This window comes from Coptis chinensis, chromosome 7 (assembly GCF_015680905.1).
Source record: "Coptis chinensis isolate HL-2020 chromosome 7, ASM1568090v1, whole genome shotgun sequence".
NCBI classification, from domain to species: domain Eukaryota; kingdom Viridiplantae; phylum Streptophyta; class Magnoliopsida; order Ranunculales; family Ranunculaceae; genus Coptis; species Coptis chinensis.
This window is the reverse complement of record NC_141462.1, coordinates 3627628-3654587: the sequence shown is the minus strand read 5'-3', so window position 1 is coordinate 3654587 and position 26960 is coordinate 3627628. Positions and strand designations below refer to the sequence as shown.

The 26960-nt window shown below is 40.0% G+C and overlaps 5 protein-coding genes across 14 annotated transcripts; 2 read left to right on the top strand and 3 right to left on the bottom strand.

Annotated features, from left to right (window-relative positions):
- The first annotated feature begins 594 nt into the window (after nt 1–594).
- LOC147485298 (uncharacterized) lies at nt 595–1779 on the top strand. The gene has a single exon (XM_086573509.1). The coding sequence runs from the start codon at nt 595–597 to the stop codon at nt 1777–1779; it is 1185 nt and encodes a 394-aa protein (XP_086429635.1).
- Nucleotides 1780–7151: 5372 nt separating this feature from the next.
- On the top strand, nt 7152–12426 carry LOC147485297 (crossover junction endonuclease MUS81-like). Of its 5 annotated transcripts, none has more exons than XM_086569872.1 (7): nt 7157–7451; nt 7881–7974; nt 8053–8180; nt 8320–8477; nt 9362–9419; nt 11041–11110; nt 11516–11813. In XM_086569872.1, the coding sequence occupies exons 1-7, from the start codon at nt 7371–7373 to the stop codon at nt 11527–11529; spliced, it is 603 nt and encodes a 200-aa protein (XP_086425998.1). In that variant the 5' UTR covers nt 7157–7370; the 3' UTR covers nt 11530–11813. The 5 variants fall into 5 exon arrangements, 4 of the variants coding, with proteins under 4 accessions (XP_086425997.1, XP_086425998.1, XP_086426000.1 ...); XR_015200727.1 differs by lacking the exons at nt 11041–11110; nt 11516–11813 and adding exons at nt 10119–10322; nt 11848–11908 and having other exon boundaries at nt 7161–7451; XM_086569871.1 differs by lacking the exons at nt 11041–11110; nt 11516–11813 and adding an exon at nt 12046–12195 and having other exon boundaries at nt 7152–7451.
- Nucleotides 12427–12669: 243 nt separating this feature from the next.
- LOC147485295 (SURP and G-patch domain-containing protein 1-like protein) lies at nt 12670–22067 on the bottom strand. 6 transcript variants are annotated; one of them, XM_086569866.1, is made up of 12 exons: nt 19885–20117; nt 19284–19480; nt 18577–18676; nt 16844–16930; nt 16697–16768; nt 15343–15446; nt 14785–14888; nt 14046–14171; nt 13821–13955; nt 13480–13662; nt 13010–13188; nt 12670–12879 (listed from the first exon to the last, which is right to left on the bottom strand). In XM_086569866.1, exons 6-12 carry the CDS (start codon nt 15408–15410, stop codon nt 12853–12855), a joined length of 822 nt encoding a protein of 273 aa, XP_086425992.1. In that variant the 5' UTR covers nt 15411–15446; nt 16697–16768; nt 16844–16930; nt 18577–18676; nt 19284–19480; nt 19885–20117; the 3' UTR covers nt 12670–12852. The 6 variants fall into 6 exon arrangements, with proteins under 6 accessions (XP_086425992.1, XP_086425991.1, XP_086425994.1 ...); XM_086569865.1 differs by lacking the exon at nt 16844–16930 and having other exon boundaries at nt 19885–22067; XM_086569868.1 differs by lacking the exon at nt 16844–16930 and having other exon boundaries at nt 18577–18672; nt 19885–20083.
- Nucleotides 16848–21939, bottom strand: LOC147485296 (uncharacterized). The gene is made up of 3 exons (XM_086573508.1): nt 20269–21939; nt 19885–20011; nt 16848–16930 (listed from the first exon to the last, which is right to left on the bottom strand). The coding sequence occupies exons 1-3, from the start codon at nt 21937–21939 to the stop codon at nt 16848–16850; spliced, it is 1881 nt and encodes a 626-aa protein (XP_086429634.1).
- Nucleotides 22048–25373, bottom strand: LOC147485294 (disease resistance protein RGA2-like). Its single transcript, XM_086573507.1, is given in 4 exon segments — nt 22048–22232; nt 22235–22460; nt 22614–24044; nt 24689–25373. Coding segments are annotated over 4 exon segments (2040 nt in total). The 5' UTR covers nt 24887–25373.
- Nucleotides 25374–26960: the final 1587 nt, after the last annotated feature.

Below are 26960 nucleotides of genomic sequence, written 5' to 3'. Positions count from 1 at the left end.
ACGTACTGTTACACCAGGATGCCCTTTGGTTTGAAAAATGTGGGGGCGACATTCCAAAGATTAGGAGAAAAAATGTTTCAAGGGAAGATTAGGAAGGGGATGGAGATATATATTGATGATATGGTGGAAAAGAGCATGTCGGAGGAGGAACACTTGGAAGGTCTTCAGGAAACCTTTCATATACTGCAGGAACATAAACTGAAACTCAACCCCGAGAAGTGTACTTTTGGGGTAACTTCTGGAAAGTTCTTGGGTTACATAGTTACACACCGCGGTATAGAAGCAAATCCTGAACAGATAAAATCGCTGATAGAAATGTCGTCCCCTCAGAATGTGAAGGAGGTGCAAAGCTTAGCAGGGAGAGTAGCGGCACTTAACCGATTCATTTCAAAGTCATCGGATAAATGTCGACCACTATATCGATTATTAAGGAAATCACAAGACTTCGAGTGAACCGCGGAATGTGAAGAAGCCTTCCAAGAGTTGAAGAGTTATCTAGGGAAAGCGCCTTTATTGTTGCGACCGGAACAGGGGGAAACACTATATTTGTATTTGGGTGTTTCGGAGTACGCGGTGAGTTCGGTCTTGGTGCGCATGGTTGACAAAGTAGAAAAGCCATTGTACTTTCAAAGCAAGACCATATTAGAAGCAAAGACCCGATACAGCCGAATTGAGAAATATGCTTTGGCTTTGGTATTTTCTGCCCTAAAGTTGAAACCTTATTTCGAGGCACACTCAGTGGTAGTAATAACAAATCTGCCTCTCAAGCAGGCCTTGAGGGCAGAAAGGTCAGGAAGAATGCTAAAATGGGAGGTAATGCTGAGTTGCTATGAAATTCAGTACCAAATGAGAACCGCGGAAAAAGCACAAGCAATGGCGGAGGTATTGGCAGAGTTCCCAGCCGAGGACCCAACGTGGGGTGAGGAGATGGTAATGGACCACGAAGGAGAGACTAACCACGACCCACTGGACCCATGGGATGCCCGGAATGGATGGAGAGTTTTCGCGGATGGCTCTGCTACGGATACAGGGAACGAAATAGGCGTAGTCCTGGTAACCCCGGAGAATACTAGGCTGGAGTTGTCAATGAAACTGGGGTTCGCGGCTTCAAATAATGAATCAGAGTATGAAGCTGTGATAGCGGGTCTAGATTTGGCGCAAGATCTGGGCGTGAGGGAATTATCTGTTTACTCTGATTCTAACCTGGTGGTGTGCCAAGTGAATGGGGGTTTTGTGGCTCGCTGCCCGAGGATGACAAGATACTTGGAAGTCCTACAAAGGAAAACGAGCAAATTCAGTAAGATCAAATTTACCCATTTAAATCGCGGAGAAAATAAACATGCCGATGCATTAGCTTATGTTGCGGCGGTATTACCAGGTTCGGAGGGGCGATCTATTGAAATAAGGGTGTTGGACAAGCACAGTACCGCGGAAGGAAAGTATGTTTGTCTTACCACCGAGATTGATCCTGATTGGATAGCCCCCATCAAGACTTTCCTGATGGGGGTAGAGATTGAAAACACACAGGAGAGACGTAGAATGGAACAGATGAGCCAAAGATACACTCTAGTAGAGGGGAACCTGTATAGGAGAAGTTTCGGAGGACCAATGTTAAAATGTATAGGGCCGCCGCATGTTCAGGAACTGCTGGCCGAAGTGCACGACGGGGATTGTGGAAGTCATTCAGCGGGGCGAACAACCACACACCGATTGCTCTCTCAGGGATATTTTTGGCCACACATGAAGAGAGATGCCACAGAATATGCCAAAAGATCATAAAATGCCGAGGTTTGCACCGGCTGATTCGCCCGGCCGAGCCGTTACGATGTGTGCTCAGCGTCGCGTGTGGCCGTCGCCATGTGGGCAATGGATATAGTTGGACCGCTGCCCATGGCAAGCGGTAAAAGGAGGTTTATGTTAGCGGCAACAGATTATTTTACCAAGTGGGTTGAGGGCGTGGCGTTGCAACAGGTCAAGGAAGAAAATGTGATCAAATTCCTATGGGAGAATATCATTTGCAGGTTTGGATTGCCACATACAATAATAGCGGATAATGGGACACAGTTTACTGGTAAGAAAGTCCGAAAATTCCTTCACGCATTCAAAGTGAAGCAAGGGTTCTCAACCCCCTACAATCCGGAAGGGAATGGACAGGCCGAGGCTTCAAACAAAGTCATCATGGATAACCTTAAGAAAAAACTAGAGGAGTGGAAGGGAGCATGGGCTGAACACTTACCTCATGTGTTGTGGGCATACCAAACTACACCAAGAACATCCACTAATGAATCACCGTTCACAATGGCGTACGGAGTAGAAGCCGTCATACCAGTAGAGATGATAGAGTCCACAACAAGAACGAAAGCGGTGGAAAGCGGCCTGAATGAGAAAATATTAGCCGCGAATTTGAATGTTGTGGAAGAAAAAAGACAGATAGCCCGTATCCGGTTGGAGGAATACCATCGGACTCTGCAGAGATAATATGATAAACGAGTGAAGCCACGGAATTTCAAAGTGGGTGACTATGTGCTGCGACGTGTTACTCCAGCCACCAAGAAAGAAAATGACGGAAAGTTGGGGCCAAACTGGGAAGGTCCATATGTCATCAGTAAAAAGGGTACATCTAGAACTTATGGATTACAGACTACAGCAGGAGAAAAGATAGACAAACCGTGGAATATCAGAATGCTGAAAAAGTTCCATGTCTAGGACCTTTCTTTAATCTTTTCGTTTTTTATAGCATATTATCTGTATTGTTTATTTTTATGATTATGATATAAACAAGCACTTCTTCCAAACGAGTTATAAGTAGATAATAGAATAAAATAAAGGGTAAATATAACTATTCTGTCAAGCTTCACAGCTATACAGCAAGATAGAGCGGGGGGGACGAGCCCTTCGCGGACTTCATGTCCAAATCAAACTGGGGGCAACCCTAACTAGCTTCATAACTGTACAAATGAAGAGAGCGGGGGGGAAGAGCCCTTCGCGGACTTCGTGTCCGAATCAAACTGGGGGCAACCCTAACTAGCTTCACAGCTATACAAATGAAGAGAGCGGGGGGGAAGAGCCCTTCGCGGACTTTATATCCGAATCAAACTCGGGGCAACCCTGACTAGCTTCACGGCTATGCAAATAGAGAGAGCGAGGGGGAAGAGCCCTTCGCAACAATTAGAGATTGCGGGGGGGAAGAGCCCTTCGCGGACTTCATGTCCAAATCAAATTAACGGGGCAACCCTAACTAGCTTCACAGCTATACAAATAGAGATTGCGGGGACGAGCCCTTCGCGGACTTCATGTCCGAATCAAACTGGGGGCAACCCTAACTAGCTTCACAGCTATACAAATAGAGAGAGCGGGGAAGATTCCTTCGGCGGACTTTATGTTCAAATTAAACTGGAGGCAACCCTGACTAGCTTCACGGCTATGCAAATAGAGAGTGCGGGGGGGAAGAGCCCTTCGCAGACTTCGTGTCTGAATCAAACTGGGGGCAACCCTGAATAGCTTCACGGCTATACAAATGGAGAGTGCGGGGGGGAAGAGCCCTTCGCGGACTTCATGTCCGAATCAAACTGGAGGCAACCCTGAGTAGCTTCACAGCTGTTAAAAAAAAAAACAGGGGGTAGGCCGTCGCCAACTGTACGTCCGAATACATGGGGGCGACCCTAGCTAATGTTACGCTAACCGAGTTTGCAAATGCAAATGAAAAAAAGACTAAGTCAAGATACCATATAGCTCAATGGCTCCAATGCATAATGAAGTAGAAATATGCCGATATAGAAGTATGACAGATAATAAATTATAATGCAAAAAGAGTACAAGGCAAATACTACACAATAGTAATATCTCGATGAAGCACAAAAGACATTGTTTCTCACAAACACACAATAATTGTTCAAAGTATATTACAAATCCAAAGGCATCGGCAAAGAAAGAAATCCGACATAAGTCACTGTTGAGGATTAGTAGTCGGTTCTTCAAGAGAAGTATTCTCATTTTCATTTTAACAGTCATCTTTGCGCTTTCTTCGTCGGTTCCGGTTCGGGTGGTGAAGTCGGTCAACGCTGGTCATAGAGTCGCCGGGTCGGGTAGGCGTCTCGGCAGCTTCAAGATGCACGGTTGGGGATACCAAGGGCGGTGAATCTCCGCAAGCGAGTGTGGTATTTGGGAGAAGTCTGCTCAGCAATTACCGAAATGATCAAGCTATTGTTTTAATTCCCGTGCAATCTTCTTTGCAGCGAGGCTCCTGAATCGATCCGCGGCCTCATTGACGGCCTTATCTACAGCAGCTTGAGTGGCAAGTCTCTCGTTTTCTTTGAGGCTTTCCATTTTAGAATTGACCCCCGCTACATAGTCGCGGTGCTTGTCCTCAGCCACCTGGAGCTCCTTATGGATCTTGACTGCCTTGATCCGCAATTCATCCCTATCCTTCTCCAGCTTGGCATACTTTGCTTTCCAGCCATCGGGGCCATGTATCTCCCCGCTTAGCCGTCTCCAAGTTCTCCACGGTCGGTCTTTGGCCACGCAAAGACATAGCCGATATCTAGACTTAGCTGCAGAGACATATTGGGTTAAAGGGTTGCACAAGAGATATGAAGCAACGAAGTCAGGACACAAAAGATTATGAGCAATAGAGTCAATAACACATACCTTTTCCCATCCAAATTTCGAAATGGAGGCCCTATGGGAAGCAACGGTACTAGAATCTCCATAAGCTTGATCCCGGGGAGATGAGAGAGCATTTGAAAAATAAGGAGGCGGCAATTTGGATTTTCCAAAGCCGAAGTCTCGTAGTGACATCGCGATCCCTAGCCTTGAACTTGGGATGCCACACTCGACGGGGCGGATGTTAAAGGACCACCGAAGAAGACTAGTTGTCGGGGCGGCGAGAAGATATAGCGCATCACGGAGGTTCATCAGGGCCAATGGTAGGTGGAGGAGAAAGTTTACTGGCGGAAGAAATTTTAGCCCTTTTGGTGGGAAGGCTCTTGTTGGACACCTCGAGCAGAGCATCTCCATCGAGTCGAAGGGTTTGAAGGTCCCAAAGCTTGTACTTGTTCACGTCCATTTTAGTAGCGAAGAAGCGGGCGAAGTATGGACAAAATCGTCCTCCCACTCCAGCCACACCGGAGTCTGAAAGATTAAAGCTCTATCGAAATTGGGTAGTAGTCTTAGTTTTAGCCGCAGCGCACGCCACGCAACCGCCGTGAATGAGAGATTTTGGTGGTATAGTTGAAAGACTTGTAGGCCATATTAAGCTTTCTTTTTTTGAGGTGGGGATGGTTTGGGCTTTCTTTTTCTTTGGGGGGGCAGACGATAGAGGGGCCTTGGTATTTGCCAATGTCTTTTAAAGAAGGGTCAAGTAAGAGAGGAGTGGCTTTTTCCGGATCAATGCCGAGGACTTATGACTTGGGCACTCCCTAGTAGGATCGGAGGATTGGAAAATTTCGAGTAAACACCGTTGTACATCTGGGATCGCGAATCAGGTCTCCAACCTACATCACCAAGAATAAAGACAAGTTAACGACAAGTGAGATATAAATACCGCGACTAAAAACGGATTACTTACCACTTGTTAGGAAATGGAGATGCCTCGAGAGAAACTTCGGTTGGAGGTCAGGCGGATAAAAACGGACACATAAAAAGGTAGTTTGGTGCCACACCTTGTGAGAAGTGGTGATGTGAAGAAGGAAAGACTTCTTTTGTGGACGAAAGTGCGTATGATTGATATCCCACACTCCCCAGTTTAGTGCTTTTTATATAGAAGTGGGGGCGAGGATATCGCGGAGTTGGATTTTGGGGAGTGAGTCACATTGTAGTGATTGGTTTGCATACATAACACGCCGAAGTTACCTATGCCTTGGCACGGAGGAATGTTGAAATGGTTCTGAGACCGACGCCAAGGAAAGTCAGAAAGGAACGAAAATTAGGTTGGACCCGCTATCTTTTCAACAAAATTTTTTGAAGTGAAGGAAGGCGACAAGATTAAACAAGATAACCGGGTGGTACCAAGTGAGGAAAATGGGTGACACCGCATTAACGTGTTCAAGAATAATGTCACTAGGTATGCCATAAAGCGGCTTTAACGGCATCTAGATTGGGTCCGCGGTAGTAAGGCGGCGGTGGAGGCAGAGAAGGTTTCCTTCCAAAGGTAGATGGAATGGACCCGGTGGGATCGGTAGAATCGGTCGGGGACTCGGATCGGTCCGGAGTCGCGGGCTAGATCTAGGTGTAGAGGATCAGATTCACGATTTGGTGTAGGAGGATTGGGTGGAGGAGATTGCCTCACATTCGATGAAGACATAATGGAAACAATAATAAGAGGAAGTTTACAAAAAGATAGATGCTAAAATCTTAGAAAAAGAAGAAACCGATGGAAGCAAACCTTCCAAAAATAGTGAATACACAAATAATGAGAGGAAAAGAAAAGGTGAGATGTTTTAGGGGAAGACAAACTTGTAACTAGGAGAGAGGGCCAAAGCTATGGAGGGCGAAACCAAACTATCTTTGGAGCTATTGAAGAAAAATGATGAAGGGACGATGAGGGAAGAGTTTGAAGAAAGGGAATTTGAAGAGATGGTGAGGGTTAGAATAGACGTTTATGAGAGTTTTTGAGAGAAGAGAGAGATTTGAGCGGTGGATTTGAAGGGCCTCTATAGGGGACATAATGGTATTAACCAACAAAGGACCAAGGAAATGGGGACCACGACGATATTCTCGATTTTTGAAGGGACAAGAAACGAGGGCGATGCTTGGACCGTATTTCAGTGGCAAGATAGAGGAAGCACGTTCATGGAGCACGCCGCTAGGGAAAGAAGAAGATAGACGAGTGGGAAGGTCCGGAAAGAGAAGTGTTCCAAGAAAGGGGTATGAAATGAGACCGGTTAGTTCTCGGCCCCATTGTTGTTCGCGGACCATCAATACGACCAAGAGAGGGCATCTATATAGGACGTATACATGACATAGGAGGTTAGTGGTAACAATGGGACCGGATGCGGTATAGCTGGGGGAGACAGGTTGCACAAGATCAGATCCGCGGTATCCCAACGGTTCTGGAACTGCTGCGAGACGTGGAGAGATGGAGAGCAGAACCGTAACTGCAAGGTAACTGCCGCGATACGTGGAAGGAGGAGAGATCATGGAGGAGAGAGGGGGATAAAAGGAGAGAGGTGAGACAAAAAGAGAGGGGAGAAAAAGAAAAAGAGGAGAGAAAAAAGAGAGGTGAAAGACGAGAGAGAGACTTGTGAGATTAGAGGTTGTAACACCAGTTCATACAGTCTGGTTTAGCTGATTCTGTTGATCATTCAGACACAATTGGAAACTTTCAAAGTAAAGATATTCAAAATGCGTCAGTTTCGGAGAGTGATCCTGATATGTCTTGTGAAATGGCAATCCCTGTCAATATGAGTAGACAAAAGAAATCGGTGGCTGTACCAAGCAATTCACTTGAGAAGGTAAAATCTGATTCTCTTCTGTATGCATGTCTTTTTTGAAGTAGTCTGTCATATCTGAATCTTGAGAACAACTTATTATTTGTCTCCGTAAAATTATGATCAATTTAAATGTATGATAGTTGACCTTTGAGCAATCAAATATTTTAGACGAGAATATGTGAAATACCATTGATTCTGTTTAATAGCATCCGCCTGGTGGGACCATTGGTGAAGTTTTTGCTGTCGTACTTTTACTCTATATTGAAATATTCAATTGTATATAAACGTATTAAGTTTGTTGTGGCTTTTATCTGGTCCTTTCGATCCTGCATTTACTTATAACTTTATAAGCCTATCAAATTAAGTGTGTTGTAGTCTTTACAAAAAATTTCGCAGAGATACTCAAAGGATGTTTCTTTACTTTTACGTGCTTCTATACATCATCCTCAGGAAGATCGAGTGGACGTTTTACTTCCAGCTGGTAAAAGAACTAGAGGGAAAGATCCTCATGCAACTTTAAATTTCAACAATGTAAAGAATACTGGTATGTCACTTTTCGGGATCAGGACATTTCCTTCACAAAAATTTATAATCTATACTAACACAAGCTTGTTTTATTCAGGTAGAGGAGGCAATGTTCTGGAAGAAAATGTTAGAATTTCATCTGAAGGTGCTCGCCATGGTTTAGATAGTTCAAGTTCTGCTGATTCTGCGCAGTGCTCTTTCACCGTACGAGCTTGCTCATCGTCAGTAAGTGTTTTAAATGAAAATACTTTATGTGGTCGAAAAGTACAATAAGTTCTTGAGATTTTGTTGAATCCTTTTCTTTGGATGAGAGACAGTTGGTTGAATTATTTTTTATTTTATTTTTTTTCCATTTATGTTCCAGAGTAATCCAATACATAATTCATTGGCTCATGATGCTACACATGCCAATACAAATGTCTTAATGGTGCCACCTCTGAGACTTGGGGAGAGATTTGGGGATGTGTATGAAGTGATATTGATTCTGGATGACAGAGAACAGTTCGTCAACAGTAATAAGGGGTTAGTATCATCTTCATTTTAGTATCTTGTGGAGACAGGTATTTGGGTCTTTATGTTGTGCAATTATCATTTCGTAATATTCTATACGTGCGAATTTATTGTGTGTGCTTGTGTTGTGTGACATTTATTAATTATTGCCTTCACCTATGTCCGCAAGACCACAAGTGTTGTCTCTTCAATGGAGCTTTTGAAGTTATTGGGGAATGTGAAATCTCTGGGAAAAATCTAGGTTATATGACCCAAAAGAATGAGGATGATTATTAATCTGATTGCCAGATTGGCAATGAAGTAGATCTAATCGGATCAAGAATGTATCAAAACTCAGTAGATTCTAGATTCCTCCTTTAACTCCTCTACAAACGTGCAAATCAGTTTTCTAAACTATACTCATGGAAAGTCTTTTCTTTAATACTAGTTAGACACGCCTTCGGAGTAGGTGGAAGTATATGGTAGGAGGGAAAAGAGAGGTGGGGCTAAACTCAATTAAGTAGAAGCTAATATCTGTTGATAGATTTATGAAGAACTTTGGGATATTTATAGAGTAGGAGTGTGAGACATGAGAGAACTACATCCTGTTGGACTGGTAGCAAGATTTCCTTTTCTTCATCAAATTTAGTTTCTTTCCTTCGACACTGAACATGTTTTTTAGGTTGGTTATGATCATTTGATTCTCATCTGACTCGTCTTGAACCATAGATGCATGAATTAGCAAGTGCATGGATCATATAATTTTCTGCGTGCATTGCTCTCTTCATTCCGACCACATCAATTTGTTCCCTCTCTGTATCCAAATTTAATTAAATGCTGTCAGACTACGTTCAACTATACTGTTCTTCATGATTGATAGATGATTAAGTTTCCTCATTTTGGTTCATTTTATGCAGGCACCGTTCAAGGAAACTTATTGAAAACATACGCATTGAGTTCAAAATTCAACTAGAAGTATGTATCCTCAATATTTCTAGTTATTTAGCTTTTTCTAAAGTTGGTTGTTTTTGCATAAGAATTTGAGCTGTAATTTCTGTGTATCACTGGTATAAAATGTTATCTAAGGTTTACCTTTTTTGAGTGTTGAATTCGGTGTGTCTATGTTTCGTGGTATTCCCAAAATATTGCACGAATAAAAGGTTTTGTTGTAAATTGAATCAGAAAGTTATCTTGAGAGAACATTTATCAGGTAAATAAAACACAAAATAGGGGGATTTGATAACATTTTCTCTAGGATACACTATAGTGAAGTTGTTAAGTAGTTGTATGGAAAATATGATACAAGTCTGTAAGTTCAAGGATACGCAGTAATTTTCAATTTGGATAGTAACATTCATTACTATATGACCTTGATGATCTGAATCGGAGCTTTTTCACAACCACAACCACTTGTTGCGAATTAATTTACACATTGCATCTTTAGTACAACAGAGGACACATGGTGGTGCAATATAAGTTGAGATAAAGATAAAATACATGTATGCTTTGGAAATTGTTCTAGTTTGGAGTGATTTGGGGGTCCTACTTTTTGGGTGACATATATTCTATTGCAGCTAGATGTTTTCTTATTCTCATTTGCTACTGGCCTCAGAATGAAAATTAAAGGTTTCAGTATTAAAAGAAAGAATGAAAAATATATTTTTGGTTTTTTAGATGGTACGCTGAAATGTAGGAGCTCCTTAGTCTATACTTTTACAAGTTAGACGCTTACCCGTTGGCGATGCAATCTGGATCGCTCGGCATAGAGAACTTGGCAGTGAGTATGTTCTTGATTTTATTGTCGAAAGGAAGGGAGTTGATGATTTATGTTGTTCAATGAAGGATAATCGCTATCGAGATCAGAAATTGAGACTTGTGGTAACTATCCAGTTAATATATTAGTTGCTATCAGTATCAAGAATATGTTGTCACTTGTCAGTTATCTGAGTACTAAAACGGACAATAGTTTTTATAAGTTATAACTGTTGACATGTTTGCGAATATTTGGCTTTGAGCATTTTAGTTGCCCCAATTAATCATACATTCTATTAGTATTTGTTGCCATTGTTCCTCTGTAAGCATGTGATGTAGTAGGTTGATGTGCAGTTTTAGTGTTTTCACGCGTCTCCTGGGAATGTTAATTTTGTATTTCCTTTTGTTCCTTGTGCTAGTTTAGTGATTTGTGTTTTCTATTAGGCTATAGATTTCATAAGTTGTTTCATATACCTTAATATCTGCAAAATATGCATTAACCATCTGAGGCAAAGGAATGATGCCACATGTGTAACAGACCGTGTCACTTGCTGCGCTGAATTAGATCAGATATAATGCATTGCTGTTATACTACATTGCATTGCATGAAGTACAAAAGTAGTAAGCCTGGTTGAATATGTGTAAATCTAGTCTGTATACTCGTAGTTATTCAGTACTTAAAGGACCATGATCGATCTTTTGCTTGAATGTAACTAGTGTACTGACTTCAATATTTAAGCAAAAACACTTTTCTTGTGCATCAATAGTAAAAGTTTATATGTCTGCAATTGCTGGTTTCTTATATGTAACTCGGTGTACTGCACATTTGAAATAAATTTTGTAGAGGTGTGGGCTTCAGAAGCTGATATATGTAGTGGAAGGTGATCCAAATGCTTGTGATGCAGCTGAAACCAAGGTTCAAAATATCGATATCGATGAATATATTGGTGTACCCAAAAACCGATATATATCGGATATATCGGATATATCCATTTTTTTGGTGATCAGTCTAAACTATTTAAAATATCGGAAATATTGGATATATCGGAAATATATCAAAATATATTGGAAATATCGGATTTATATTAAAAAATTGTCAAAAAGTCAAATGATATATATCGGATATATCGATTATATCGGTGATATAAACTTTTATATCGGAATTTCCGATATATATAATTCCGATATATATTGGAAAAAAAGGGTATTATATTCGGTAGATATATATCGGAAATATCGATATCGGTGTACCAAAATACTGATATATATCGGCGATATATCGGATATATCGTTGATATTTTGAACCTTGGCTGAAACCATCAAAACTGCGTGAGTATACATGGAAGTCCATCTTAGTTAATCAATGCCCCTTTTTTCTTCTTGTTCAAATGTTGAAATAATTCCGTCTTAGGCTATGATTACTCGAGTCCCTTCAAATCCGCTCTCACCACTTCAAAGTTTAAACCATGTCTTTGGTGCTGAAGAACCTTCAGCGTCTACGGTCTTAATAACTAGGGTTGTTTGCATTCTATATTGGAGAATTTTGTATTTGAGTTTTTCTCTAAATCTGTCACATTCATAAGTCTAGTCACATGCTTGATTTTTTTTGTTCAACACTTTTTCACGACAGTAAAGTTCTTACTCTTTGCAGTTGTTATACTACGGAAATTTTAGAAGGATTTGATGTGCAGAGAACAAGTGGGCTAGGTGATCTCACTTTGGCTTGCCCATCATTATAGGGCATTGGTCTACAAACAGCAGGACCTGTCCTTTTGACGAATTTATAAAGAAGTGTCAAGATATTGAAAAAATGACGGTCAGTGACGTATTTGCTTGTCAACTTATGCAGGTAGCATCCTCTTTACGAACAGCAAATTTGTTTCACAACTTGTGTTATGTCTTTTTCCTTTCAAGAGTATTGGAGTTTTTACTGGAGATTCTGCATGAGATTGGAAGATACAACAGGGAGAATGGGAAAATCGATCAAGCAGAAATTTGATGGAAATTAATTGCAACAGCATCCTCTGAACTAGCGCATCTTGGTCTTGCACACTTCACACTTCAAATTAAACAAAGTCAAACCACCCAACAGCCAACTTATTTCTTCCAAATTAATTGGACCAAACATCAACCTTAAAGTAACAAGTGTAATTAATATTAGAATGATAGCAACATTACTGTTTCTGACAATCATTGCTATTGTCTATTTTTTATTTTAATTTTTGGTTAAGGCATTTTGTCACGGAGGGGTGCGTCCTGGAGGCCACCACAAGACTCGAACCCAAGACCTCATGGTGGGTCAGTGGGTGAGTACACACCAACTCCCTCTTGGACCAGTTGGGCTCTCATGTTGGGTGTCTATTGTCTATTTATTCGTTTTGCATATCAAACTATCAAACTACATAAAAACAATTGACCCTTGGTTCACAGCCCAGCATAAAAAAGAGACTCGAGAATACAGAACAAACTTGGCTGTCCAGAAAAGAAAATTAATTGCAATCTTACAAGAAGTAATTGTGTATAAATAAGACTATAAAAGTAATCACAAACAAAATATCAATATTTTCCCCATTTCTTCTGATTTTCATCAAATTCTAGGACAACCTAATGATATATCCACACGCCCTCAGGTCCTCACAAGTACCGCCTATGGCTTTCAGTAATATGCTTTACAAGGATTGCCCTGTGTAACCAAAACAAGAATGGATGTTATTATTTTGTTTTGAAATATAGCGCCAACTAAAAACTAGAGAAATTTTGAAGGGGGGAAAGATAAGACAGAATGCTCAAGGCCAAGGAATAAAGACGCTCACCAGAGGATTAGGTCTGTAACGGTAGCCAAGCATCATTCTCTTCTTATACTGTTCATAGATGTCATCCTCCGGAGTAACCTCACAAGGAGCTTGTGCACCAACCCCAAGGTTGTTTGTTTTCACATTTCCCGCCATGACTGGATCGGCACGACCGCTCTTCCAACTCCCCAGACCCTCACCTATAATGGTATATTCAAATCATGGTTACAAACAAAAAAGGCAATCTTGACTTGCAGATTGGTAAAATGTAAAAAGAATAAGCACACAGACGCACACACACCCCTCCACCACAAAAAAAGAGTTCTTCTCTTTAGTGGTGTAAGGTATTTGAGAAAATCCACACTGAAAAAAAAAACCAAATTAATTTCTTCTAACGAGGTAAGTATCTTTTACCACAAAAAATACGCAAATCAAACACACGCCAAGTAATTTAGTAGGAACAGACATGTCTTATATAACATAAGTAATACCTTCTTTCCAGCCCATTTTGGACAAAAGCTTATGCCCAACATTGTCAGCTTGAATTTTAGATCTCTCTGCAGCCTCCTTAGCAGCCTTCTGTGCAGCAACGTCATTGCAGTTGGCCATAAATTTCTCAAGTTCTTCGAGTGGGATATAATCACCCATATGGTGTCCCTTCTTCCCTGAAGCGGCTACAATGCACAAGAAAAGAAGTATAAGTTCAATATTTTGCAAAAGAGTTGTTAGAACTTAGAACACCTCTAGCAATTCCTCATATGCTTCTCGCAGACATGTGATTCAAACGAACTTTTCCAGAGAAGGGGGAATATAAAAAAGAATTAAATCTGACCATGAAGAGATGCAGGGGGAGGCATCTCCTCTTTTGACTGCTTAGGCTGTCTTCTCCGCTCTTCATGCGCAGCCATTTTCATGTAAAACTCCATCATAGCTATAGGATCTGAAGCCGATGGTGCGCTGCGCTCACCTGGGTATCACATATCTTCAGTTCAAACTATTGTAACAGACTAAGAAAATAAAATGTAAGCAAGAGTTTGATAAAAGATAACATACACACCGTAAGAGTTACTTCCTGCTTGTGTGTCCTCATTCGCTTCATATAACGCTGAAGCAGGAGTTTGATAGTTAGACTGATTCTTTTGAGAACCATTTGATGCTTTAAAACCAGAAGTGTTTGAGCTCCCTGAAAATGAACATTAATTAGTATCAATTTTATTGTACAAAAACTCACAACCAGTGAGAAAAATGAAACACCCAGAGATTTGGGAAACTTGAACTGATAAAGCTTATAAGGTAAGTGTATTCCCTATCCTACAGAATAGCATCTAACAGGTCGTAGACTCGCCTATTGCCCCTAAATTAAATGATCCATATGGTAGAAATGGTTAATCACATCAGAAGTATCAACTGAGCAACAAAATGAGTGCAAATGTTCAATGGCAATCAACCCATACTTGAATGCCGTATTCTATTGAGTGATTGGAATGAGTGCAATTTCCATCTATCATTTGAAACTAAGTTACAAAGACACGGACATGTGTGTCCGTATCTGACGAATGATACATGGGTTAGTTACATTCAACGCCGTGTTCTCGTGAGTGACAGGTGTGAGTGGAATTTGCATCTATTGTTTGAGTTGATACGGTTTGATTACAATTCACAAATGTGTCATGCAGTTTCCGACACGATTTTTATCATCTAAAATCCCAAATATTTCAAAAAACTAATTAAGTAATTAACTCAGAAAACCTGACATTAAAGATAAATTCTTGAATTGGAAGAAAAAGAGCACAAACCACTCTGTGTTTGAAAATCTACAGTAGGCGCAAGAAGTCTTTCTTCTTCAATAAGCCTCGACTCATAGTACTTGTAGTCTGCACAGCCTGTATCAAACAGAAACCTGCACAGCATACGGCGGAAAAATATAAATACACCAGCACAGAGCAAGTGTTGCTGAAGTACTAGATTGTACAAACAGAAACATTGATTTTTATCTTTTTCCTACGCAATTAATTGGAAAGAGTAACAGATAGACAAAGTCAAAATATATGATGGCAATCGCTATCCAGATAGGGCGCCACCCACCACCACCCACACACACACACACCCCAACCACCCACACACAAAAAAACACAAAGCAAAGCAAAACAAAACAAAACAAACAAACTCAGCTGCAAACCCATACACCTCCTAAAATCCTCCCTGCTACTAATCATCACAAAGTCTCTCTGAGCAAAGTGGTTCAAAACTATGCTTTCTAGACCAGTGCTGCTGAAAATAACTAAAATACAAAGAAGGGACACTGTAGTGATGAGGGCAACTATAACGTTGTAATAGGTCTATAAGAAACTTACTTAAAAGGTGTATCCCCAGGGTTTCTTTGGCGCGTGATATGCTCAAACTGCCTTCCATTTTTAGCCATAAAACTTGCTAGTTTGTCAGCAACCTTCTTCACGAGCTGCATTCATGAGACAAAAGATTTTCAAGAATTTTTGCTCCCCCTCGCCCGTTAAACTTAAGAAGGCATAACTAATGTGAAGAAGATCAGCAAGCTAACTACAGCGGAAAAAAGATCAAATCTTCATAGATAACTTAACAATTATCAACACAGTATTATTAGACTTGATAAAAGATACATCCAGTACCCTTTCTGCTTGAGAGCGTTTCCATACACTCTTCAAATCAGACTGTGCCATGAAGCTCCAAACTAATGTAATAATTCCAAGATGTCAATAAACAAGATGAATAAACTCTTTCTTCCACATTTCCCAGAAGGGAAAGTGATATAGGTCTAATTAGCTCTCCTATATAGTTTCAAGGTTTCAATTCCATATTTATAACTAGACTGAACCATTTACTCGTGTGGATGAGATACAAGGCTTATATATACACTCCAAAAAAGATCAGCACTGAAAGATGTGGACTTAACCACTTTCAAAATTCCTATAACAGCAACCTTGGGGATTCTCAAATTTTATGCGGATAACACAATAGTTGCCTTGCTCCACAGTCACTTGTCTATCTATTGTTATATTAATCATATTATTAAAAATAATGGAGAAGAACAAACACAGCATAAATGCCTAACTCAAAATGATTGCTCATAATTTTACTTGATTTATTCAAGTCATGTCATGTGCAATAACAACTAAAACCCATAATACTACCGGCTCAGTTATGCACCAACAATTTTGGTAGTAGTTCACCATGTTTAGGTCAGCAAAGTCCAGTGAAGGACACCCTAAAATAAGTCAGACTACTGTTTGGTTGTCACATGCAACCTTGTTTGAATTTTTGAACTAAAATGAATAAGTCAGACTAGTGAACCTTGTCAAACTAGAGTATGGTTGTCACTTATAACCTGTTTCCACAACAACAAACTTCAGATTCACAAACAACATCCATAGTTCATACATGCACAAAGGGTTAAAAGAGACTATCCATTTTATTGTTTTTTTTTCTTTTTTCCTCTTCCTCCCCACTATACTTGCTAGTGAATCCTAGCTATTCGCTATGATAACGATCTACTCGTTTTTTGCGTTCCTGTTCTACATTAAGTTTAGACTATCAGTACATATACACTGATCAGTAAAAGACATCAAACATTATACGTTTTTATATATTAGTAACACTTTGGGCTTATAAGTTGCTACAAACATCTACCACTGCATTTTCAACTAGCCCATTGAGGTTGAGGGTTTTAGTTACCTGAATTTCTTTTCACCGTCCTTGACCAGTGGTATCGTTAAGGACTTGAACCATTTTATTGACTAAAGGCTTCTGCAAAATTTTGATATCATGACAAGTGGGATAAGCAATGGGCAGATTCTATACATAACATGCTATCATATTTACATTTCTAGTACTGCAGTTGTAGCTCCACTATCTTATATGCAACAGTACCCATCTCTATTTCATTATGACCACCAAACTTCTGCAGCTCTGTGAATCATAACAGCATCAGACAACATTATAATAAAAAATCTGGCCCAAAGAATACTTCAATGCTCTCTTTGAATGCCCATAGATTGAAGAAGAAAAAAGGTCATACAGAATTCCAAATGCAGCTTATGCAACAACTCGAGATAATTCCAAACACCTCCTCTTGGAATGCCCATGTAGCAGGGAAGTCTGGTAAGGTGTTAAGAATGCACTTGGAGGAAGAATACAAAGAGACCATAACAGAGAATGGACGATATTCATGAAACTATGTTCCAGAAATGATATAGAAGGCTTAGAAGTTCAGATACTTAAAACCTACGTTTATGCAACTGTGAGCCACTTGTTGACAGAAAGAAACTTCAGAAGGTTTAGAAACACAAGTCAACCTTTTATTTTCATCCGTGAAAAGTTATATTTCATTAGCAATAAAAGTGTACAGACAAGATAGCTAGCACTTAGCAAGGAGCTAAGCATGGCTCACTACATTCCGACATGATTCCCAAATACGAAAAAGAGAAGTCAACCTAGCAACATAGTGAGAGAGAAACTGATCAGTGAAATGGAAACTTACCTGCAAAGCCAAGTATAAGAATTGAAAGACACAATAGAGGAAAGGGTCCTCATGGACAAGATTGGACTACAGGTCAACTACAAGACAAGAAAACCTATCCTTTGTTCATGGATCAAACAAGTAGGATGCTGTCAAGATGAACCCGGATGGAGCCATGACAGATACTAGAACTGGAGTTGGAGTAATCAGAAACTCAGAGGGAGAAGTATTACTTGCCCATACAGAAGAAGTGGGCATGAGATCAGTCTTATACCAAGAGATTCAGGCGATACTTTATGGTAAACCAGGTGTGTTCTACTAGGTAAAAAAAGAAAGTGGTGTCTGCTGACTCTCAGATAGCTATAAACATCCTGAAGGGGTAATAACAGACACCTTGGTACTATTTGAATACAGCCTTAGAAATCACAAAAAATATACAAGAATGTTGCAAAATTTATTTCATTCATGTGTACAGAGAAACTAATAGGTAGCTGACCCAGCTGACATTGTGTTGAGAAATGTACCTACTTTATACTTCCATTAGACAAGAAACTTATGATGTGTGCATGGACGATAAAGAAGTAAATATAGACCCTAAACTATGAAAGAAAAGAAACGAGGGGTTGTTGTTCATTTATTAACATAACTGATTTTAATGTTTGACATTATATTTAGACTTAGTAATTTTCATGAGGATGAAGGTTTTTGAGAACACCTTTCATTTATTAACATAACTGATTTTCATGTTTGACATCATATTTAGACTTAGTTTGTTCAGAATATGAGAATAGTAATTCATTGACTTAGATTATCCAGAATAGTAATTCATTGATGATAACAAACCTACTTGGTTATCCAGATAAGATGACAATAATAATGGTATTATTGTAACATTTTCAAATTTTGGTGCCATTTTTCTGACTCAAATATATTGCCAGCAACGACTACATCAGTCTCAAATTAGCACAATTTGCGAAAACTGCATGTTTAACTGGAATATGATTATCTATACTAATTGCCCTACTTTGCCATTATAATGCAATGAAACGGATCAATAAACACGATTACCACTCAAGAGAAGACGCAAAAAGTTTACCAGGCCATGGCTGAGAACTGTGATAGACGACGTCGCCTACTTCAAAACCACTCTCTTCCCATATTTCTCTCCACAATGCTTCTTCCAAGCTTTCTCCTGGCTAAGAATGAGGGATGAAAAGTTTAAATAAAAATCTGGACCCCTTCAATAGGAACCATATAAAAAAGAAACTACTACAAAGATACACTATTCAATCTAAGTATATTAGATGGTCGGATTTGCACTCTTGGGACGTGCACAAAACAATGAAAAAAGAGAAGGTAAGACATGAAAGGGCCAACTTTGATTTAAAAATTTGGGAACCCCACCCACTCAAAAAAGGAAACAAACTAAAAGAAAATGGTACCCAACATCCAGCACTACCAATATCCTCAAATATATAAATATTGCGCCAAATTATTCTGGGTCGGGGTTATTAAAGCCAAGTACTTTTCTAATTCTGATTTTTTTTTTGCATTGGAAAGCTAAGAAGTTTCACCTTATCTTATGCACTAAAACATTTCATTCAAGTTCTATTTCATTCACCTTATCTAATTTTATCTGTGAGCTATACCCTGAAGTTTCAACTTATCTTATGCAGTCAAACATTTCATTCGAGTTCTATTTTAGTTTCATGCATATTTAATTTTGACACTGCTAAATCCTTGAATAAACGTGTATCAGTAGATATGAAGTTTGGGACAAAAAAAAACTTCAAAAATTGTTACCTATTTCGTGTTTTGATGCTCCTTTGAGTTCCTCCTCCTCCACATAGAGGTCAGTTGCTTTCACCACTCTGTTTCCATTTTTTTCCCAGTTGTTTCTATGCGTGCATAAATAATAGTGTATTTAGACACCATAGACACATTTGAGCTAACCAACCATAACACCCACTACCATCATCAGCATTTCAGCTTGTGTCAAACTGTCAAATAGCAGTATTAGTTGAAAATTGACTAACAAAAATCTGTGAATCAATAAGCTTAGCAATAGAAATTATTTACCAAGAAAGCAAGAGGAGAAAAAGTAAAAGATTGGAAGCAATTGTCGAAAAGAAGAAGTGATCATTATTAGATCAATTTACCCTCAAAACTGTTGAAACTACATATTATTATCGAATCTCATGGAACACTAAGAACGGTAATGATAAAACAGTGACCAATTTATCTGTATAGTACCACTCTGAAGTTTCAACTTATCTTATGCACTCAAGCTGTCAAGCATTTAATTCAAATTCTATTTGAGTTTCCTGCATATTTAATTTTGATACCCTAAAAAAAAAAAAAAAAAAAAAAAAAAAAAAAAAAAAAAAAAATCAGAAATTGTTACCTGTTTGGGGCTTTGATGCTCCTCCTCCTCCACAGAGTTCAGTTGCTTTTCGTAATCTCCTCGCCATCAATGGTGATTTTGGGAACATGGGAAAGGATGCTCCAGTCCCTTCCTTCTCCAAACCGCTCTTTCAGAATAGGACAGTCATTGATATCCAAATCTTGAAGCATGGTGAGATGGTTCAACTCCTTGAGCTCGAAATCAAGTGTGTCACAACGGAAAAGATCCAATCTTTGAATTCCTTTGAGTTTGTTGAAACCCTTGGGGAGGACGAAAAGTGTGTGAAGACCAGATGGAAACAGTTTTGAGATATGGGTAACTATTGTTGTTGTTGTGGGAGCATTCGACATCACATACAGGTAGTGAGTTTGATAAAAAACCTACATTTCTATGGAATTCGAGGTACTCAAGGAGTGGAGGAAGGCAAGGCTGGGCCCTTCCAAGTTCTGGACAGTCCCCTATTACAAGTTCTTTCAACGATTGAGAAAACATGTAGTGAGGTATTACTTGTAACTTATCGCAGAAGCGAATGGTAAGTTGACGGAGAAGAGGCATAATAACCACTCTGTCTTTCTGGGAAGGCAAATTCGACCCCCGCCACATTGGCAGATCAATGATTACCAGCTTTTTTAAACTTGGGAATAATACTTCTTTTTCTTCATCTTGTTGCACCTGTGCAGACCCTCCTCCTGTTGTTTCAGAATTTCCGAAACAGGCAAGAAGACCTCCCATTCGTTTTACCTCTGTGTCCAATTTTGATAAACAGAGACAACCAATACTTCGTAGAGGATTCCCCAATATATTTCTGAATGTGATTACTCCCTCTTGTGTTGATTCTCCGCCGCCACTGCTTATTGCACCTTCTTCTTCTGTAGAGAAACAACCATTGTGTACATCATCATCATCTGAAATTCCCAAAAATTCACCAACCATTGTGTGAACTATCGTGAGGCTTTCGAGAGATTTTAACTTTCCAAGACCTGGTAATGCCCTCAACACTGGACAATTAGACAATTCAAGCTCGCAGAGACAAGGCATTATTGCCGGTGGGGTATCCCCATGCTGGTTGTTGAAATTGGAAGCTCCCACTCTTCCCACTCGGCCCATAGACATAAATACAAGTTTCTTCAACTTTGGAAATGCTGCTGTTATCACCTCACCACCAGAGCTACTGCTATCAATGCTGTCGACTCCACAAAACTCACTTCCAATTCGTTTCACTGCATCCAGTCTTTCGATAATAAGAAGTTCGAGGGATTGTAGTTTTACGAGAGCAGGTAGGTTGCTCAACTTTGAACAATTTTCCAGACGGAGCTCTATCAGCTGTGGAAAAATCTTCGTTTTTCTCTGAAACCCAAGCTCCCACTCTTCCCACCCTTCCAAATTTGTAAACACAAGTGTCATTAACTTTGGGAATGCCACACCCTCACCAGAGTTACTGCTATCAATGCTGTCGACTCCACAAAACTCACTTCCAATTCGTTTCACTGCATCCAGATGGTTGATGGTAAGAAGTTCGAGGGATTGTAGTTTTCCGAGAGCAGGCAGTTTCCTCAACTTTGAACAATTTACCAGACTGAGCTCTAACAGCTGTGGCATGACATTTATATCCTTAGAAATTGGAAGATCCCAGTCATCCCATTCAACCATATCACGAAATAAAAGCGACTTCAGCTTTGGGAATGCTACAAAACTACTGCTGCCACCAATGCCAACCCCATAGAACTCACGACCAATGTGTCTCACCGAACCCATTCTGACTATTTCTAGCTTTTCAAGGCATTCCATCTTCCCCATAGCAGCAGGCAATTCTGTAAGTGTTCCACATCCGTGAAGTTTTAAACTGACTAGATTCGACCCGCTTGTGATCCAACTAGGAAACTGGAGGCCAGGATACCCCATTATTTCCAATTCTTCCAAATTTTCATGAGGATGAAGGTTTTTGAGAACACCTTTCATCTTTTCCACACCCGCTTGTTCTAAGACTCCAAAATTTAGAGTGAGTCCACGAAGGCGGTTCTTCTTCCTCAGTTCTGCTTCAGCAGCCTCATTCATTTCTACCACTGTTCCAATCCTTCAATCTTCAAATTCCCTTGAAGAAAAGTGAGAAGTTTAAGTTCTCCTAGATTGCATCCCATGCTTGAACCACGACAATGAACTTACTTAATGTTCAAGGAAGCGCAAACTCCCAATCCCTTGTGGCAAGTAACCCAGAGCATCAGTTCCTCCAATACCAAGGTGTCTCAAATTAGTTAACTTTCCAATACCGCTAGGTAGTTTCTGGATCTCTTTGCACTGAAAGAGGTCCAAAGTTTGCAAATTGTACAGATTGCATATAGTCTCCGCAACTCTGACAAATTGGTACCCCTTAAATTAAGATATCTTAGATGCAGTAATCTTCCGACTTCATTTGGTAGTTTGTCGATGTCACTACCACCTAAATCCAGTGTCCTAAGACATGTTAATTCCTGATATAGCTCAACAGGAACCGCCCTAAGACATGTTAATTCTTGATATAGCTCAACACTAACCCTTATTTGTATAGAGGGTGTTAACAAGGTTCGCAAGTTCTTCGCCTTTGCATATCATTGAGGAAATCTCCATATCTTCCGTAATAGCTAAATGACTAACTTTGCTTTCTTCAAATTTTGTGTCATTTGTCTCCAGAATGCAACATTCACTCTTTGAGAGAAATTTGGCAAAATCATGAACAAGATCATGCATCTTACAATGTGTGATGTTGCCTTCGAATCTCTTCTGAAATCTTGAAAAATGAATGAGCGCATAGCGAGATCATCGTAATATTCATTTCCAATTTTTTCAAGATCTTTGCTTCCTTCTGAACCGAGAAAACCTTGTGCCATCCATAACTTCACCACCGTATCTTTCGAGATTACCGTATCTTTAGAAAAAATCGCACAATACATGAAACAATGCTTCAAAATTGAGGGCAAAGGGTTATAACTCATGAAAAGAGAAGGTAAAATATTTTTTTCAATATGTTCCATATCCCATGTTTCACTTGTCAAAACATTGTTCCAAATCCTTTTGTTTTCTTGTGGCATAAGACTTGCTAAAGTCTTGGTAGCAAGAGGGACACCCTTGCATTTCTTTGCAAGTTTCTTACCAATTTCCTCAAACTTGCTAAGATCTTCTTCTCTTCCCTGGAAAGCAATACGACTGAATAACCACCAACAGTCATCCTCAGACAATTCTCCCAACCTATGTTTATATGTAGAGCCCATCATGTCTGCAACTTTTTCATTACGTGTGGTGACCAAAATTTTACTTCCTACAGCACCACTGTCTAGAGAAATTTTCAACGGGTTCCATTTTTCAGCATCTTCTGTCCAAACATCGTCCAGCACTAGAAGAAACCGCTTTTCCCTTGACTGAATCAGCAGAAACTTATGCAGAGTTTCCCTCCCAGAGTCATTTGGGACCTTTTCTCCAGCTTGTTCAGTGATCTCCTTGGCAACCCTTGTAAAATCAAATGGCTCGGAGACACACACCCACATCCTCTTCTCGAAAGCCATAACTTTGTTTTCTTCAAGGACTAGTTTGGCAAGTGTTGTCTTACCAAAACCACCAGTTCCAACAATGGAGATGACTTGAACGGGTATTTCTTGACGGCTACTTTCATCTAACAATTTATTCAATATAATTTCTTTATCATGATCACGACCATATATCTCGGATAAATCAACTAGAGAGCTAGTTAGCTGTCTAGGTTCCTCGCGGTGGGTAGTGCCAATGAGATTGTGTTGGTCCTTATTGCGGGAAATCACATCTAGGCCTTGTCGTATTTCTTTTATCCTCTTACCAATGTCGTGGTGTACAACAACTGATTTAAAACAAAAGCAAGGAGAGAGCAAATAAGAAAGAACCTGATTGCGGGTGCCACGATTGACTTGGACATCAGGTCCCTGGTTTTGCGTGATGAGAGTTTTAGTATGCCATTCATCCAAAACATCGTCAGCAGCGTAGGCAATGTTTTTGAGCTCCTCCAACCAAACCTTCACTGCTTGCTCCTTAAATTGTTTCTCCTCCGCATCGTAGAGCACAGCTTGCACCATCTTGAGTGTGTTAATCAGCTTTGCAACTTCTTCGCGAACACTTATGACAAGTTCCACCTCTTGCTGGACAAACGAGGCCAATTGCTCCAACACAATGGAAATTAGAGAATCAGCCATTTAGAAAAATAAAGAGATATTAAACAACAAAGGAAGACACCCAACACTCCAACTTGCGAAATTGAATTGGTAATATTAGTTGAAAGTTGAAACAAGTACTGTGACAAAAACAAGATAGTTGAAAAAAGACAACTGGATCACACTTGAGTGTAACGTTTAATAAAGAGAAGTTTACTCTCTCAACACTCCAACTTATTCTCCTCTCTCAACACTCCAACTTATTCGCCTCTCTCAGAAGTTCACACACACACACCTAACATAGGTATCATATTCCCTATCATTTACAAAACCTTGTTGTGTATCTTTTGAATAAGACATAAACATGCATTTGCATTACCAGCATTTTTAAACATAGCTTAGACAAGTTTAAAGAAAGCATAAACTTCGCTTGCAACTATTGTTCTCGTTATGTGCTATTCTTTTTCTTTTTTTACAAAAATGTAACTGACTTTGATTAACCAACTGTACCCACCCTCTTAATGCTTTAATGAAGGAAGAGACAGAGTCCCCACCCTCTTTGATATTTAAGTTTGCTTGGTCGAAGCTGGCTAAAACTCTTTTTGGCTATTTCATTTAATGAATCCAATAAGACAACGATTTAGATTTTATACCTGTGATGGAACTTCAATACCACGTACCATTTTCAAGATATTTCCCCATTGTAGAAGGTTTGCACTTGTCAGGAGTTGTGCTTCAAGTGATTGGAATTTATAAGCTGATTGGTTAATTAGTTTGGCCCTACGCCAGGTTGCTAGTGTGAGCATAGAGATATTTCTTCGCACGAGGCATTCAGCAATTTTAGCATCCATTTCAAGGCCATGATGAACATGTGGTTCGGTGGTTCTAGTCCTAAAACACTAGAGACAACACGTCCCATCGTATGGTACCCCCCAAATTTCTCTCCCTGGCTCTAATAGGGGCGTTAATTTTAGGATCCTCGGTGCTTCAACAACTAGACCTTTGTCCATGGTTATGTTATTTCAAGTCTAAAAAAGAAAAAATAGGAGCGTTGCTTTGTTTGCTGGACCAAATAATAGATGGTTCATACCTCACACCCCTAGCGAAATGAAAGATCCCATCTACAAGAAATGATAGATCCTCGTCAACAGGTTCACGTTTCCCCGAGATACAAACCAGATCCTCGCGATAGAGATGGGGCATTTCTCAAGGTTTGGGAGAACTAGTTGTAAAAGGTTTTCATTCACTTTAATATCAAAGAGTGTTACTGTGTTAACCCATTTCATACCCTTTAATCTTACATGTCTCTCATTTTCTGTTTCATCTCGAAGAGGAGAAATACTCACTATTTCCTTATCAGCTAAACCCATCTCGGTTGCCTACGACTCCCGGGGATCAACTGTGCCGTAGTTTCTCTCATCTCTCTCCGCCTTTTCCTTTTTTCTTTTCCTCCTCTTCCCTCTCTTAGCCGCCCTCTCCCTTTAGGTCAAAGTCCTTGGAACTCATGATCTTAGGCCCATCTATTGGGCCTAATACCATACAAGGTCCACTTCTCTCTTCTTTCCTTTTTTTTTTTCTCTAAGTGTTGTACTCTTGGCTCCTTCTACATGTGATCTTAGTAGTCATGAATATGGCTATCACAGTTACATCAATAATTTTCATGTTCTGACATAGCAATTTCTATAGAAAATTGAAGAGACTAAAAATTGAAACCAGCAAAAAGGCTTGAATTAAGTGTGTCAAATTGTGAATTGCCCTCCACTACGTTATTTAATCACTCCATTTCACACTTTCAGTCTAGGCAGTCCAGCATCCCTGCTGCATTGAAGATGTTGGGGGCAGCTCAATTTGCTCCCAAGTTGAATTCAGACTTCATCGTCCAAAAGGCTCACCCGGGCCGCCTTGGAGATGTTAGGGGCAGCTCAGTTTTCCCCCAAATTGATTTCAGACCTCATCGCCCTGCGTGGAAGGGCTCCCTACCGCGCTTGGAGATATTGGGGCGCATTTCGGCTTTGCCCCCAAGTTGAATTCGGACATCATCGTTCGCGAAGGGCTCATCCCCTCCGTTGTCTCTGCGTACTAGAATAATGTTGTGATATCTTCTGAAATACGATATTGGAAATCTGCCACCTGAAAATTCATTCAGCACTACTACCATAGATGTTATAAAGGCATGACAAGAAAATATGTTAAGGGAATAATATAGTTTGAATGCTTTAGTCACATGGTATCATCTTAAGTAATGTGTTAAGCAAATGACATCATGATACTCAAGCTTGACATGCTCTTAGGATATTAAAAAGGGCCAGTGCCCATACCTTGTCTCAAGAGCGGAAGTGTCAATCTCGAAAAGGATGCAAGATTCACCTTGTATCGACAAAGCAAACATTAAATTATAAAATCCTTCTTACACCGACACCGGAAGGCAGTTGGTGGCTCGTAGTTGCGGATCTGCGGATGGAACTATTGACCGCGTAGTGTTACATTCTATTTGATAACGCAGAGCATATCCAACTGCCCCAAGCTTTATCTTTACATGTGGGTATCGCGGATGGCTCCTCCCATCCACCCTCCTTCAGATGTGCAAGCTCGGCCTAAACCTTGTACTAAGTTATCTTTGTTTGGAAAATACCACTGACACTGAATCATCGGCACCTACAAGAACAAACTTTAATTAAACAAATTTGAATACCATCAAAATACAAACCTTAAACTTACTCTCGTTCGATGATTGGACTCAACAGACAAGGCCTGCTTGTATGTGCTTCCTGTTCGGTTATAGTGACAAAATACACTTTAAATACTATGCAAACACTTAATTGAGGCATCAACTCATGGGCTCCCGACGGTTGCTATTACAAATGGTGGTCCAGTCGACATACATCAGGCATTGAACAATGGGTCGCTCATGGACCCCCATGATCA

Bases quoted from the DNA above. Each gene is read 5' to 3' on its own strand.
- LOC147485298 (XM_086573509.1), top strand. From the start codon at position 595: ATGGTTGACAAAGTAGAAAAGCCATTGTACTTTCAAAGCAAGACCATA.
- LOC147485297 (XM_086569871.1), top strand. From the start codon at position 7,371: ATGTCTTGTGAAATGGCAATCCCTGTCAATATGAGTAGACAAAAGAAA. The intron at 7,975-8,052 runs GTATGTCACTTT...TGTTTTATTCAG, and splicing joins CAACAATGTAAAGAATACTG to GTAGAGGAGGCAATGTTCTG. The intron at 8,181-8,319 runs GTAAGTGTTTTA...TTTATGTTCCAG, and splicing joins TACGAGCTTGCTCATCGTCA to AGTAATCCAATACATAATTC.
- LOC147485295 (XM_086569865.1), bottom strand. From the start codon at position 15,410: ATGGCTAAAAATGGAAGGCAGTTTGAGCATATCACGCGCCAAAGAAAC. The intron at 13,663-13,820 runs GTCAGATTTAAT...TGTGCATTGTAG, and splicing joins TCCCCCTGCATCTCTTCATG to CCGCTTCAGGGAAGAAGGGA. The intron at 12,880-13,009 runs GTGAGCGTCTTT...TTGGTTACACAG, and splicing joins GTTACAGACCTAATCCTCTG to GGCAATCCTTGTAAAGCATA.
- LOC147485296 (XM_086573508.1), bottom strand. From the start codon at position 21,939: ATGAATGAGGCTGCTGAAGCAGAACTGAGGAAGAAGAACCGCCTTCGT. The intron at 20,012-20,268 runs GTAGGTTTTTTA...CTATTCTGAAAG, and splicing joins ACCTCGAATTCCATAGAAAT to AGCGGTTTGGAGAAGGAAGG. The intron at 16,931-19,884 runs GTAACAATTTCT...TATGATTCACAG, and splicing joins AGCATCAAAGCCCCAAACAG to AGCTGCAGAAGTTTGGTGGT.